Source organism: Panulirus ornatus, chromosome 14 (genome assembly GCF_036320965.1).
Source record: "Panulirus ornatus isolate Po-2019 chromosome 14, ASM3632096v1, whole genome shotgun sequence".
Lineage (NCBI taxonomy): Eukaryota > Metazoa > Arthropoda > Malacostraca > Decapoda > Palinuridae > Panulirus > Panulirus ornatus.
The window spans coordinates 11,238,876-11,256,380 of NC_092237.1; the positions used below are offsets into that span (position 1 = coordinate 11,238,876).

At 41.5% G+C, this 17,505-nt stretch overlaps 1 protein-coding gene across 1 annotated transcript in view; it reads left to right on the forward strand.

Annotated features, from left to right (window-relative positions):
• The window catches only part of LOC139753315 (uncharacterized), a 44,456-nt gene that overhangs the window by 16,609 nt on the left and 10,342 nt on the right, over positions 1-17,505 (forward strand). The window contains exons 8-13 of the mRNA XM_071669628.1: positions 945-1,033; positions 2,984-3,079; positions 4,217-4,393; positions 11,190-11,370; positions 13,870-14,010; positions 14,452-14,586. Coding sequence (XP_071525729.1) covers positions 945-1,033; positions 2,984-3,079; positions 4,217-4,393; positions 11,190-11,370; positions 13,870-14,010; positions 14,452-14,586 — 819 coding nt within the window. The remainder of the gene's footprint in view (positions 1-944; positions 1,034-2,983; positions 3,080-4,216; positions 4,394-11,189; positions 11,371-13,869; positions 14,011-14,451; positions 14,587-17,505) is intronic.

Consider the following 17,505-nt stretch of genomic DNA (forward strand, 5'->3'; position numbering starts at 1 on the left):
AGTTTATACATAAGCATAAGTAAAAGAAGAAAAAATGAGGAACTGTGGCAGCAGCTTTAAAATGGTGTGTATGTGTGTGTGTGTGTGTAATGATTAATTTGTACTGTATGGGAAGGGAGTTTTATACTCTTAGGGCCCCATCTCTTGAAAACTGTGTATATGGTTCTAGGGCAGTGGTTGTGGTAACTGCCATGATACTGGAGGTGATGATGGTAGTATAGGTGATAATTGGACTATGGAAGCGATAGTGGAGTGTAGGGATATCAGTAGGTATGACGTCCTGTGCTATGGTGTGGTGAAGGGTCCGGCTGTACTTGACAGATGCTTATTCTTTCACTGAACATAAATTTGGTTTTGATACATGGTGATCCAGCAGTTTGTGTTCATTTGCTGTAGGTGATGATTGACTAGCCAGGCTAAGGTAACCCTTGAGGTGTATAACTCTCTCTCCGTATAACACACAAATAGTAATCATGCCCTCCTCAACAGATGGCTGGAGCTTCTGTGCTCTAGATTTAACTGATATCTTTTCTTCATTTTCAATTGTCATTGTATATATAGGTTTGGAGTTCTTTTATCATTATATGCAGAGACACTCATTTCTTCCTTAAAATACCATTTCTTAAAATGAGAAGATAAAACAAAATTCATGTCTAAGTGTGGTGCCACAGTGTATGATAGACAAGTCTATTGTTGCCAAAAGCTGTGGCATAGGGGGCATCAAATGTTAGTTGGTGCCAAGTCATGGCATGGGCATTATCAACAGTCTGTTGGTGTCAACAGTCTGGCTTGGACAGGATCAAAAGTCTATTGGTGCCAACAGTCATGATATGGGTAGCAGCATTGTGGTGCCAACAGTCATGGTATGGGTAGCACCAGTTATCTGTGTTGCCAATAGTCATGGCATGGCCAGCATCAACATGTTTATGGCGTGCTTTCCACAGACAACGAAGGCATCTACCCCATCATTGCGAACTCCGGCGCTTTCTGACGACAAGATGTCTGAGACGGCAAGGCTTGCGTTTGAGGGCAAGTAAGTACTATAATATGAAGGAGGGTGTTGAATGGTACCATGGGAAACCTGTCATTCCCAGAGTGATATAAAGTGGTACTAGGGAGACATTAGTGGGCCTAGTGAAGTGGTACATGGGAGACAGTACTGGACCTTGTGAATAGAAAGTGGTACCAGTGTGACATTAACAGGCCTGGTGACATATAAAGTGGTATTAGGTGACATTAGTGGGCTTAGTGACATATACAGGGGTACCAGGGTAACATTAGTATGCCTAATACAATATAAAGTTGAACCATGGAAGTGGAAGTGAGTCACAGGGTGGGAGAGGGGGCAAAGGATCTGGGAGCATTGAAGAATGTGTGGAAGGCAAGAATGTTATCTCGGAGAGCATAAATGGGTATGTTTGAAGGAATAGTTGTTTCAACAATGTTATATGGTTGCAAAGCATGGGTTATAGATAGGGTTGTGAGGAGGGTGGATGTGTTGAAAATGAAATGTTTGAGGACAATATGTGGTGTAAGGTAGTTGATCGAGTAAGTAATGGAAGAGTAGGAGGGACGTGTGGTAATAAAAAGAGTGTGGTTGAGAGAGCAGAAGAGGGTGTGTTGCAATGGTTTGGACACATAAAGAGAATGAGTGAGGAAAGATTGACAAAGAGGATATATGTGTCAGAGTTGGAGGGAAGAAGGAGAAGTGGGAGACCAAATTGGAGGTGGAAGGATGGAGTGAAAAAGATTTTGAGTGATCGGGGCCTGAACATATAGGAGGGTGAATGGCATACAAGAAACAGAGTGAATTGAAACGATGTGGTATAGCAGGGTCGATGTGCTGTCAATGGATTGAACCAGGGCAAGTGAAGCATCTGGGGTATACCATGGAAAGGTCTGTGGGGCCTGGATATGGAAAGGGAGCTGTGTTTTGGGTGCATTACACATGACAGCAAGAGACTGAGTGTGAACGAATGTGGCCTTTTTTTGTCTGCTGGGTGGATGCTTTTTCATGTATGGCAGGTTGGTGACAGGAATGGATTAAGGCAGTATGTATAAATATGTACATGTGTATATGTATAGGTTTGCGTAAGTATATGTATGTTGAAATGTATATGTACGTATATATGCATGTATGGGCGTTTATGTATATATATGTGTATGTGGGTGGTTGGGCCATTCTTCGTCTGTTTTCATGCACTACCTTGCTGATGCCAGAAACAGTGATTAAGTATAATAAATGAATAATACTAAGGTGATATAAGTAGACCTGATGTGATATAAAGAAGTGCCAGGGTGATACAGGTAGTTCTGGGATATAAACTGATAGTAGGGTGATATATATAGTTTTAGTGTAATATATAGTGGCACAAGGGTGGTTAGGTAGTTCTGGTGTAATGCAAAGTGGTATCAGGGTGATAAAAGTCCTTCTAAGGGCACCAAGGTAATGTAAATAAGTTTTGGTTTGATATACAGTAGTAACAAGAAATTTAGTGATACCAAGGTGATACAAGTAGTTCTAGTGTGATAAAAAATGGTAACAAGGTGATATAAGCAGTTCTAGTGTTATGTAAAGTAGTACACAGAGAATGATATAAGTACTTCAAAGGGTACCAGGGTAATATAAGTAGTTACCACATCAATGGTTTTATGTTGGTGGAATCAGTGTCTACCTATGGGTATGATGATCATTAAATCACATATAAAAGGTGTATTTGCCATGTTACACTTCACTTGTTCACTCCGGGATCTGACAGATAGGAGTATTCATCATTATCAGGCCATTCTCTGTAGGACTCTGTTGGACAAGTGTTTGAGAAGCTGTATCATTCTTGAAGAAGGCTCATATTACAGTGTTATAAGAACTTCAGGATGAGGAACTGATGGATAATTGCTATTGTTGTGTCTTCTTGGATGAATGTGTATTAAGATAAATTGTCAGAGATGATTGATGATGGTTTGTGATAATGTTTTGCTGCAGGATCATACAGATGAACACCATGATCCAGGATCTGTCACAGCGGCTCAACCAAGAGGCTAAGAAAAGAGAGAAGGTAGAGACAGAAATCAATATCAGGTAAACTCCTCCATCTTCTTGACATTTTGTCTTTATGTTATTCCTTATGTTTCCTTCCCATCCTTCATATAATTTTCAATATTTACCTGAGAACTGGTCTTTTCAATTTCCATTCTTTATCTATACATCCTCATTTCAGTTTTCACCTGTCTGGGTTCACTTTTTTCTTTTTCATTTTCACCTATTGTTCTCTTATCTATGGCTATAAACTCCATCTACTTTACTTTTCATTTCTTTCTGTTTAGGTTTAACCTTCTTATTTCATAATCAACAGTTCATCTTTTCCAGAAGAGATGGTGTTATTCAGTTTGAACCTATTTTCAAATGCACATCTCAAGAGTTGCTTCATTCACATGGGCCATTGTGAAAGTCGAGGATTCAACACTTAATTTCTGATATGGTTGGTAACTGTGGTTACTGCCCTTATGGTATCTTGCAACCAAGTGAGGGAGTCAGAGGCTACACTTTTAGATGGTAGCCACACTTGGCAACCATGTGAGAGTGTGCATGGCTACCCATGAATATGACAGCCATATTTGGTAATCATGTGAGGGAGGCCTAGTCTACCTCTAAAGATGGTAGCCACACATCACCCATGTGAGGGACTCCATATCTAACCATGAAGATGGTAACCACACTTAGCAGCTACGTCAAGGAAATATTGTAACATCCTTCGGTGTGCCCCATCATACACAACCACTGCCTCCCACATCACAAATCTAAGTCATTCCATCGAACCTGACATTCTAACCACAAACTCTCCCTCAAGTTATTCCTTCTAACCCAACAGTCTAGCCACACACTTTCCCACCAAACACTCTCTAACCCATCAGTCTAGCCACAAACTTTCCCTCCAGTCATTCTATCTAAATCGACAGTCTAGCTACACACTTTCCCTCCAGTCCATTCTTGTAACTAAGCCAACAATCCAGCCACATTCTCCCTCCAGTGAGTTTCTGTAACTAACCCAAGAGTCTAGCCATACACTATCCCTCCAGTCACCCCCCCTAACTAACCAGACAGTTTAACCACACTCTTCCTTCAGTCAGTCCCTGTAATCAACCCAACATTCTAACCATGCACTCTCCAGTCACTTTTATAACTAACAATCAAGCCAACCACTGTAGTCACCACCAGAATGAACGAGCTGCTTGAGGACTATGGCAGCACCAAAGTGGAGAAGGACAGGGAGATGCGTGAGTTCGATGACAAGATGAAGGAGCTGCAAGTTGGGTTCAGTGACAGTGAGAAACAGAGGATATTAATGGAGATCTCCTCTGTGGCCCAGGAGCTCTCACGCAAGATGGATGAGAAGTAAGTATGAGGTGGTGCTCGCTGTTATACTGTTAGCCCAATACAGAATGGAGGTCATGGAGAGAAACATGACTGTGGTAATGGTCATAAATTTCAGCAGCAAGTATTAAGATATTCTTGGACTGAAATAAGATAATCACTGCCTTTGGTTATATGAAGATGGTGAGCATCAGCTTTTTGAGAGAGAAGAAAAGGGTGTGCTGAAATGATTTGGACATATGGAGAGAATGAGTGAGGAAAGATTGACAAAGAGGATATATGTGTCGAAGGTGGAGGGGACAAGGAGACCAAATTGGAGGTAGAAGGAAGGAGTGAAAAATATTTTGAGCGATCAGGGCCTGAACGTACACGAGGGAGAGAGGCATGCGAGGAATAGTGTGAATTGGAATGATGTGGTATACCAGAGTCGACATGCTGTCAATGGACTGAACCAGGGCATGTGAAATGTCTGGGGTAAACCATGGAAATGTCTGTGCAACCTGGATGTGGATAGGGAGCTGTGTTTTTGGTGCATTACACATGACAGCTTGAGAATGAGTGCGAATGAATGTGGCCTTTTTTGTCTCTTTTCCTGGCACTGCCTTGCTGAAGCAGGGGGTAGAGATGCTGTTTCCTGGGGTGTGGTAGTGCCAGGAATGGAAGAAGGCAAGCAAGTATGAATATGTACATGTATATTTATATTATTTATTATACTTTGTCGCTGTCTCCCGCATTAGTGAGGTAGCACAAATAAACAGACAAAAGAATGGCCCAGCCCACCCACATACACATGTATATCCATACACGTCCACACACGCACATATACATATCTGTAAATTTCAACATATACATATATATACATACACATACATATACATATATACACGTACATAATTCATACTTGCTGCCTTTATTCATTCCCATCGTCACCCCTCTACACATGAAATTACAATCCCCTCCCCCGCATGTGCACGAGGTAGCACTAGGAAAAGACAACAAAGGCTACATTCGTTCACACTCAGTCTAGCTGTCATGTAATAATGCACCGAAACCACAGCTCCCTTTCCACATCCAGGCCCCACAAAACTTTCCATGGTTTACCCCAGATGTTTCACATGCCCTGGTTCAATCCATTGACAGCATGTCGACCCCGGTATATCACATTGTTCCAATTCACTCTATTCCTTGCACACCTTTCATCCACCTGCATGTTCAGGACTCGATCGCTCAAAATCTTTTTCACTCTATCTTTCCACCTCCAATTTGGTCTCCCACTTCTCCTTGTTCCCTCCACCTCTGACACATATATCCTATTTGTCGATCTTTCCTCATTCATCCTCTCCATGTGACCAAACCATTTCAAAACACTCTTCTGTTCTCTCAACCACACTCTTTTTATTACCACACATCTCTCTTACCCTTTCATTACTTACTCGATCAAACCACCTCACACCACATATTGTCCTCAAACATCTCATTTCCAACACATCCACCCTCCTCTGCACAACTCTATTTATAGCCCATGCCTCGCAACCATATAACATTGCTGGAACCTCTATTCCTTCAAACATACCTATTTTTGCTTTCCGAGATAATGTTCTTACCTTCCACACATTTTTCAACGCTCCCAGAACCTTCGACCCTCACCCACCCTGTGACTCACTTCCGCTTCCATGGTTCCATCCACTGCCAAATCCATTCCTAAATATCTAAAACACTTCACTTCCTCCAGTTTTTCTCCATTCAAACTTACCTTCTAATTGACTTGACCATCAACCCTACTGTACCTAATAACCTTGCTCTTATCATATTTACTCTCAGCTTTCTTCTTTCACACACTTTACCAAACTCAGTCACCAGCTTCTGCAGTTTCTCACTTGAATCAGCCACCAGTGGTGTATCATCAGCGAACAACAACTGACACTTCCCAAGCTCTCTCATCCCCAACAGACTTCATACTTGCCCCTCTCTCCAAAACTCTTGCATTCACCTCCCTAACAACCCCATCCATAAACAAATTAAACTACCATGGAGACATCACGAACCCCAGCCGCAAACCAACATTCACTGAAAACCAATCACTTTCCTCTCTTCCTACCCGTACACATGCCTTACATCTTCGATAAAAACTTTTCACTGCTTCTAACAACTTGCCTCCCACACCATATATTCTTAATACCTTCCACAGAGCATCTCTATCAACTCTATCATATGCCTTCTCCAGATCCATAAATGCCACATACAAATCTATTTGCTTTTTTAAGTATTTCTCACATACATTCTTCAAAGCAAACACCTGATCCACACATCCTCTACCACTTCTGAAACCACACTGCTCTTCCCCAATCTGATGCTCTATACATGCCTTCACCCTCTCAATCAATACCCTCCCATATAGTTTCCCAGGAATACTCAACAAACTTATACCTCTGTAATTTGAGCACTCACCTTTATCCCCTTTGCCTTTGTACAATGGCACCATGCATGCATTCCACCAATCCTCAGGCACCTCATATGTACATGTGTATATATGTATATGTCTATGTATGTGTATGTATATGTTGATATGTATATGTATGTATATTGGAAAGGATCACAACTGAGTGCCTGATCAAGTATAGTCCTATGAGTCCATGGGGAAATGAAACACGATAAGTCCACATTTGGACACTCATCTGTTTACAATTTGGTGTTCTAGCTATGTCTCTTCATTGTGTATCGACTGACTGTTATATTTCTTTCCTGTATCTCACTTGATGATGCGATTAGCACACGGATGCACTTGGGAACTTATTGTGTTTCATTTCCCTGGGACTCACTGGAATGTATCTATATGTGTATGTATGTATATGTTGATATGTTATTATTTATTCTATTTTGCTTTGTCGCTGTCTCCCGTGTTAGCGAGGTAGCGCAAGGAAACAGACGAAAGAATGGCCCAACCCACCCACATACACATGTATATACATACACATCCACACATGCAAATATACATACCTATACTTCTCAATGTATACATATATATACACACACAGACATATACATATATACACAAGTACATAATTCATACTGTCTGCCTTTATTCATTCCCATCACCACCTCGCCACACATGGAATAACAACCCCCTCCCCCCTCATGTGTGCGAGGTAGCGCTAGGAAAAGACAACAAAGGCCCCATTCGTTCACACTCAGTCTCTAGCTGTCATGTAATAATGCACCGAAACCACAGCTTCCCTTTCCACATCCAGGCCCCACAGAACTTTCCATGGCTTACCCCAGACGCTTCACATGCCCTGGTTCAATCCCTTGACAGCACGTCGACCCCGGTATACCACATCGTTCCAATTCACTCTATTCCTTGCATGCCTTTCACCCTCCTGCATGTTCAGGCCCCGATCTTTCAAAATCTTTTTCACTCCGTTTTTCCACCTCCAATTTGGTCTCCCACTTCTCCTCGTTCCCTCCTCCTCTGACACATATATCCTCTTGGTCAATCTTTCCTCACTCATTCTCTTCATGTGACCAAACCATTTCAAAACACCCTTTTCTGCTCTCTCAACCACACTCTTTTTATTTCCACACATCTCTCTTACCCTATTATTACTTACTCGATCAAACCACCTCACACCACATATTGTCCTCAAACATCTCATTTCCAGCACATCCACCCTCCTCCACACAACTCTATCCATAGCCCATGCCTCGCAACCATACAACATTGTTGGAACCACTATTCCTTCAAACATACCAATTTTTGCTTTCTGAGATAATGTTCTCGACTTCCACACATTCTTCAACACTCCCAGAATTTTCGCCCCCTCCCCCACCCTATGATTCACTTCCACTTCCATGGTTCCATCCGCCCTCCAGATCCACTCCCAGATATCTAAAACTTTTCACTTTTTCTCCAGTTTTTCTCCATTCAAACTTACCTCCCAATTGACTTGACCCTCAACCCTACTGTACCTAATAACCTTGCTCTAATTCACATTTACTCTCAACTTTCTTCTTTCACACACCTTACCAAACTCAGTCACCAGCTTCTGCAGTTTCTCACATGAATCAGCCACCAGCGCTGTATCATCAGCGAACAACAACTGACTCACTTCCCAAGCTCTCTCATCCCCAACAGACTTCATACTTGCCCCTCTTTCCAAAACTCTTGCATTTACCTCCCTAACAACCCCATCCATAAACAAATTAAACAACCATGGAGAAATCACACACCCCTGCCGCAAACCTACATTCACTGAGAACCAATCACTTTCCTCTCTTCCTACACTTACACATGCCTTACATCCTCGATAAAAACTTTTCACTGCTTCTAACAACTTGCCTCCCACACCATATATTCTTAATACCTTCCACAGAGCATCTCTATCAACTCTATCATATGCCTCTCCAGATCCATACATGCTACATACAAATCCATTTGCTTTTCTAAGTATTTCTCACACACACTCTTCAAAACAAACACCTGACTTACACATCCTCTACCACTTCTGAAACCACACTGCTCTTCCCCAATCTGATGCTCTGTACATGCCTTCACCCTCTCAATCAATACCCTCCCATATAATTTACTAGGAATACTCAACAAACTTATACCTCTGTAATTTGAGTACTCACTCTTATCCCCTTTGCCTTTGTACAATGTCACTATGCAAGCATTCCGCCAATCCTCAGGCACCTCACCATGAATTATACATACATTAAATAACCTTACCAACCAGTCAACAATAAAGTCACCCCCTTTTTTAATAAATTCCACTGCAATACCATCCAAACCCGCTGCCTTGCCGGCTTTCATCTTCCGCAAAGCTTTCACTACCTCTTCCCTGTTTACCAAAGCATTTTCCCTAACCCTCTCACTTTGCATACCACCTCGACCATAACACCCTATATCTACCACTCTATCATGAAACACATTCAGCAAACCTTCAAAATACTCACTCCATCTCCTTCTCACATTACCACTACTTGTTATCACCTCCCCATTAGCCCCCTTCACTGAAGTTCCCATTTGCTCCCTTGTCTTACGCACTTTATTTACCTCCTTCCAAAACATCTTTTTATTCTCCCTAAAATTTAATGATACTCTGTCACCCCAACTCTCATTTGCACTCTTTTTCACCTCTTGCACCTTTCTCTTGACCTCCTGCCTCTTTCTTTTATACCTCTCCCACTCATTTGCATTTTTCCCTACAAAATCGTCCAAATGCCTCTCTCTTCTCTTTCGCTAATAATCTTACTTCTTCATCCCACCACTCACTACCCTTTCTAATCTGCCCACCTCCCACACTTCTCATGCCACAAGCATCTTTTGCGCAAGCCATCACTGCTTCCCTAAATACATCCCATTCCTCCCCCACTCCCCTTACCTCCTTTGTTCTCACCCTTTTCCATTCTGTACTCAGTCTCTCCTGGTACTTCCTCACACAAGTCTCCTTCCCAAGCTCACTTACTCTCACCACTCTCTTCACCCCCAACATTCTCTCTTCTTTTCTGAAAACCTCTACAAATCTTCACCTTTGCCTCCACAAGATAATGATCAGATATCCCTCCAGTTGCACCTCTCAGCACATTAACATCCAAAAGTCTCTCTTTCACACGCCTATCAATTAACACATAATCCAATAACGCTGTCTGGCCATCTCTCCTACTTACATACGTATACTTATGTATATCTCTCTTTTTAAACCAGGTATTCCCAATCACCAGTCCTTTTTCAGCACATAAATCTACAAGCTCTTCACCATTTCCATTTACAACACTGAACACCCCATGTATACCAATTATTCCCTCAACTGCCACATTACTCACCTTTGCATTCAAATCACCCATCACTATAATCCGGTCTCGTGCATCAAACTGAACCACTAACACACTCATTCAGCTGCTCCCAAAACACTTGCCTCTCATGATCTTTCTTCTCATGCCCAGGTGCATATGCACCAATAATCACCCATCTCTCTCCATCAACTTTCAGTTTTACCCATATCAATCTAGAATTTACTTTCTTACACTCTGTCACATACTCCCACCACTCCTGTTTCAGGAGTAGTGCTACTCCTTCCCTTGCTCTTGTCCTCTCACTAACCCCTGACTTTACTCCCAAGACATTCCCAAACCACTCTTCCCCTTTACCCTGGAGCTTCGTTTCACTCAGAGCGAAAACATCCAGGTTCCTTTCCTCAAACATACTACCTATCTCTCCTTTTTTTCTCATCTTGGTTACATCCACACACATTTAGACACCCCAATCTGAGCCTTTGAGGAGGATGAGAACTCCCCGAGTGACTCCTTCTTCTGTTTCCTCTTTTAGAAAGTTAAAATACAAGGAGGGGAGGGTTTCTAGCCCACACATGTATATGTATATATATATGTGTGTGTATGGGCATTTATGTATATATATGTTTATGCGAGTGGAAGCGCCATTCTTTTTCTGTTTCCTGGCAGGACCATTCTTTGTCTGTTTCCTGGCACTACCTCACTGATGTGGGATACAGCGATAAAGTATAATAAATGAATAAAATAAATATATAAAACCAGGTAACTGAATTTCTTTAGAAAATATATCAATAATACAAATAATTTTTGACATATCCATAATATCCCTTGATCTTTGTAATTCTACCAAGTGTGATTACAGCAAAGATGGTCCATAATATATGTGCTTCCTCTTTATGGTATTTGTGACAAATATTCATTACTGATCATACTGATATTAATACTTGTTGAACTATATTCAATTTAGTTCATCAGTCCTAAATGTGTTAAGGTGCTTGAGATGAGATGCATCTGGTCTTGCGTGCAGGGAAGCCAAGCTGCGAGATGACACGGTCAACAAGCTGACGGTGATTGAGAACACCCTGGTAGAAGAGAATAGGCACAAGGCAGCGAGGGAAAAGGAGCTACAGGAGAAGGTAGAGAGCCAGATGAAAGAGGCCAAGTTGTATGGTGATGCAGGCAATGACTCTCTCAAGCAACACATTGATGTGAGTAACTGGCATTTGTGGTGGTGGTTTTGGCTTTACCCCTATCACCACTGTACCTTCACACTTCCTGTCTACGTAAAAAAATCTCATGGCACTAGATTTGCGAAGTTCCATAAGTCCAGCTCATGATTAATGTAGTGAATACACAGTGTGTGTGATATGAGAGAAAAAACAATCAGTTCATTTGAACTAAATATATATGGCAAGATATCACCTATTGGCATATAATACAATGTTAAAGGAAAACATATTAAAATACCAAGAAATAAGAACTAGAAACATCAATATTCATAAGCAAATGCAGAATGTCTTCCTTTGCTACATCATATACTATTGTGTCTAGTAAAAAAGAAAGACAAACTGCCATACTCATCTTCACTATTCCTCACTAAATCAAAATTCACTTCGCCTCAGACTTTTTCACAATACTCTCGAACATTGATTCACTTTTACACCTTACCCTTGATAAACGTACCTTCACTGCACCTTCAATACCACTGGCCTCTGACATGATCCTTAAGGGGAAGGTCAAATGTATCTTCATTACACCCATAAGAATCAAGTGAAAGGCTCTCTTCAGTACATCAAGTCAAAGGCTCTCTTCAGTACATCATCATTCTCATAACTACAAGCATCCTTATCAGTTAGAGTGGCTTGATGGAAAATGAAATCATAACAAGAAGAAACAGAGTAAATACAGTATGCCTCCTTATGGAGGGAGCCATGATTTCCATAAAAGACTGGTTGGTTTATGGTTCCCTGTACCTCCCTACCAGGCAGAAAAAGGCTCACACATTACTGCTGCAAGGTTACTGAAATGTTAGTATATGCCTAGAAGGACAAGTCTGTGGGAGATGTGGACTACTGAATGCAGGTATAGGCTCACTCCCAGATAAAGGATATGAGAACTAGAAAAAAAAGATTGAGGGACAGGCATACAATGATGATCATAATAACGAACTGAAAAAAATTGGGTAAGTTTGTGGATACGTATCATTTTTATATAAAAGACAGTCAGTGCTCAGCTGATTCTATATAAATATCCTAAATTTGAAACCAAAAGAGACTGATTGTCTTTCGAAACAACTTCCTCAATAAACTCAGACTTGGACATGATATCTCAGAAAGGTAGTAGAAATCTGGTTAAGTTTACTGCCTCCAAGACCCAGTTTCTGATCATCTCTCTACCAAAAATTCCTCACAGTTTTCTTCTCACCTTTGATGGATCTGCAATTCCAACTCTAGAGCCTGTGAACATACTTGGTATTGCTGTAACACTAACACCAATCTTGGAAACTGCACTTAACAGAAATAGCTAAGTCTACCTCTACGAAACTGGGTGATTACTGTGTGGCCCATTGGCAACTCAAGGTTAGGAAGTTTGTCAAGTGTTTCCATCCAGACACCTCAAAACACAGGAACTCTCCACCTGCTCATGTCATTCCCAATAATCATGATCTGACACTTTTTAAAAGACAGGGTTTTTTAAGATTCTCCAAAATTTGTATATACTTTTTCTTGTCTGTCTTTTTTCTAGCTTCAAAACTTGACCAAGTTGCCCTATGTCACAATGTTGGTTCATTTTCCCTCTAATATAGGCATTCCTTTGGTTTTTGCTTACAAGAGCAAGCAGCATGTGTGACCCTATCATTAGCTACACCATGCAATACTTGACAAGCTGTTGAGTCACATGGTTAGTGTGTTGCCATTGGCAGCTCATGATTGGGCCATATTGATAACTGTTTCCTTCCTGACACCTCAAGCTCTGTAACTCTGCCTGGCCATGTCATTTCCAATAACTATGACCTGACGCTTCTTAAAGACAGGTTTTTCATATTCAAAATATGTGAATACTTTTCCATGTCTCTTCCTTTTCCCTTTCATTAACCAATTTATATTTCAATTATTTTCAATTTTCAGTTGTGCTGACTTGTCCATAACAGTAGCCTCCAACTTGAAAACATAAAATGAAGGTTGACCAACTGTAATAACTTCAAATAGATACAATAATATACATGTTTTTAGATAAACCTCTAGAATCTCTCACTTCCTCAAATCACAGAATTACTAGTCTCATTTTGTCTTAACATGCACATAATATTCCCAAACTTCAGCAGAGCACTTCTCTTATTGTAGCTCTTACACCTGCACAGTTCACCAGTTCTCAGCTGTAGCTTTGGAAGGTTCTTTACTGATTTGAGCTTCAAAGGAAACTCAGATCATAGCTAATCCTTTCTAATTTTATGTTAGCAGTGAACTTAGGCTACCAAACTTCTTTCTCACTTGAACCTGCAAAGTCTCTTCAGAGTCAAGTGGGCTTGCACATGAAGTCCTCTTTGTTCTTACCTAAATGAAGAAAAATCTCTGCTTTAAAATAATTCTGGTTTCTGATTGTGAATAAAAATGCAGTATTCCTTTTAATGTCAGCTACTGAATAGGCTGTGATGAGTTGTCACAGAATTATGTTATCATCTGGCGTGACTTAATGTGGTCCTACAGCATCACGAGGAGCAGACAAGGACCAAGTTGGGAGACATTACCAACACCATCAACAACTTGGAGGCCCAAATGAGGGAGCACCGCCTTGAGCAGGAGAAGGTGCTTACTGCTGAGATCACAGTGAGGGAGAATTCTATCAAGGTCCGTAAGAGAGGCCATCCTCCTACCTTCATTATTACTCTGAATTTATCATCTTGTCTCCGTTTCTGAATGTTTTCTGGCAAATACAGTGGATTTTGTAGTTTAGATTTTGTTAACTACATCTGTGTGCAGTGAATTCCTGTGTACAGTGCTATTCCCTGTTTCTGAAGTGAGTGCTCATCTTACCTTCACCTTCTGTCTCAACTACAGAAAAAGTAGAGACCAAACAAATTTATTTTTCTGGTTCTGGGAATACACCATAAACCTGAATTCCTGTGACAGATACATAGTGAAGCCAGGGGTATCATTCCACCCCCTCAGTACCTGGAAAACACCATCATGAACTGGGAGCAGCTTGCACTGAATCTCATGCACACAGATATGCATGCCTTCCAAATGAAAGGAATAACCATCAGTGCCTCCAATGGCCTCTTCACGCAGGTGCTGGAAGGTAAGGTGGATGACATTGACGACCGCACCAGACTGGGGATGCTTGAACTGCAGGCAGCCATTGGGGATGCCAAACGCACCACCAGTCACTCCAGCCAAGACAAAACCATGCCTAACTATGATGAAGTCAGTTTTACACATTTCCCTTTTATTGCTTGCTGATCTTTACATCATATACTGGACATATACACATTGCACATGACTTCATCAATAACAGGTGGAAGACTATCTTATCACACTTATCACACTATGTATGTAGCATTTATGGATCTGGAGAAGGCATATAATAGAGTTGATAGAGATACTCTGTGGAAGGTATTAAGAATATATGGTGTGGGAGGCAAGTTGTTAAAAGCAGTGAAAAGTTTTTATCGAGGATGTAAGGCATGTGTACGTGTAGGAAGAGAGGAAAGTGATTGGTTCTCAGTGAATCTAGGTTTGCGGCAGGGGTGTGTGATGTCTCCATGGTTGTTTAATTTGTTTATGGTTGGGGTTGTTAGGGAGGTGAATGCGAGTTTTGGAAAGAGGGGCAAGTATGCAGTCTGTTGTGGAGAGAGAGCTTGGGAAGTGAGTCAGTTGTTGTTCGCTGATGATACAGCGCTGGTGGCTGATTCATGTGAGAAACTGCAGAAGCTGGTAACTGAGTTTGGTAAAGTGTGTGAAAGAAGAAAGTTGAGAGTAAATGTGAATAAGAGTAAGGTTATTAGGTACAGTAGGGTTGAGGGTCAAGTCAACTGGGAGGTAAGTTTGAATGGAGAAAAACTGGAGGAAGTGAAAAGTTTTAGATATCTGGGAGTGGATTTGGCAGCGGATGGAACCATGGAAGCAGAAGTGAATCATAGGGTGAGGAAGGGGGCAAAAGTTCTGGGAGTCTTGAAGAATGTGTGGAAGTCGAGAACATTATCTCAGAAAGCAAAAATGGGTATGTTTGAAGGAATAGTAGTTCCAACAATGTTGTATGGTTGCGAGGCGTGGGCTGTGGATAGAGTTGTGTGCAGGAGGGTGGATGTGCTGGAAATGAGATGTTTGAGGACAATATGTGGTGTGAGGTGGTTTGATCGAGTAAGTAATAATAGGTTAAGAGAGATGTGTGGTAATAAAAAGAGTGTGATTGAGAGAGCAGAAGAGGGTGTTTTGAAATGGTTTGGTCACATGGAGAGAATGAGTGAGGAAAGATTGACAAAGAGGATATATGTGTCAGAGGTGGAGGGAACGAGAAGAGGGAGACCAAATTGGAGGTGGAAAGATGGAGTGAAAAAGATTTTGAGTGATCGGGGCCTGAACATGTAGGAGGGTGAAAGGCATGCAAGTAATAGAGTGAATTGGAACAATGTGGTATACAGAGGTCGATGTGCTGTCAGTGGATTGAACCAGGGCATGTGAAGCGTCTGGGGTAAGCCATGGAAAGTTCTGTGGGGCCTGGATGTGGTTTTGGTGCATTATTACATGACAGCTAGAGACTGAGTGTGAACGAATGGGGCCTTTGTTGTCTTTTCCTAGCGCTAACTCGCACATACGAGGGGGGAGGGGGTTGTTAGTTCTTCATGTGTGGCGGGGTGGCGATGGGAATGAATAAATGCCGACAGAATGAATTATGTACATGTGTATATATGTATATGTCTGTGTGTGTGTATATATATATGTATATGTTGAGATGTATAGGTATGCATATTTGCGTATGTGGACGTGTATGTATATACATGTGTATGTGGGTGGGTTGGGCTGTTCTTTCATCTGTTTCCTTGTGCTACCTCGCAACATATCAACATATATATATACACATACAAAGACATATACATACATACACACGTACATATTCATACTTACTTGCCTTCATCCATCCCTAGCACCACCCTGCCCCACAGGAAACAGTATCGCTACCTCCTGCTTCAGTGAGGTATCGCCAGGAAAATGGAGGAAAAAAAAGCCACATTTGTTCACACTCAGTCTCTAGCTTTCATGTGTAATGCATAGAAACCACAGCTCCATATCCACATCCAGGCCCCACAGATCTTTCCATGATTTACTCAGTTGTTTCATATACCCTGGTTCAGTCCACTGACAGCACATTGGCCCCGGTATACCACATCGTTCCAATTCACTCCATTCCTTGCACGCCGCCTCTCACCCTCCTGTATGTTCAGGCCCCGATCGCTCAAAATTCTTCTCACTCCATCCTTCCACCTCCAATTTGGTCTCCCACTTCTCCTTGTTCCCTTCACCTCTGACACATATATCTACTTTTTCAATCTTTCCTCACTCATTCTCTCAGTATTTCCAAACCATTTCAACACAACCTCTTCTGCTCTCTCAACCACACTCCTTTTATCTCCACACATCTCTCTTACCCTTTCATTACTTACTCAATCAAACCACCTCACACCACGTACTGTCCTCAAATATTTCATTTCCAACAAATTCACCCTCCCCCATACAACCCTATCAATAGCCCATGCCTCGCAACCATAAAATATACACAAAAATGTACTATAACCCTCTGAGTAAGTCTCCTCTAACATGCATCAATCATTACCATGACACCAGACTAGGACAAGACCAGCATTAAAACTGGCTGTCTCCTTTAGATGATTTATTATTCTAGCAATTATAGAACATACTACTCAAGTGTCATCAAACCAACTAACTGATGCCAACAGAATCCTGCACACCAAAAAGACAGACATCACCACAGCAAACTGCATTCTGATCAGATAACACTGTCTACTAAAAACACACATACAGAACTGTGGGATCAGACATCCTTCTACAGCTGACACAGACTAAAATTGTGGCAGCAGACTGAACAATGTCCTGCTGTGATCCTAATGCTCAGTAACAACCAACTTCCAGTGTCCCAAGCTACTTTATTTGATTTACATTAAGACTTGAAACCAAGTATCAGAGGATCAACCAAAGTCATGATGAATGTGTAAGACTCCCCATGTACCAGTAAGCTTTCTCACCCAGTTTTTAACATCACCCCATCAGACGTACTTCCACCTGAAACTACACTCCCCAGACATGGACAAATTACATTTTTTCATC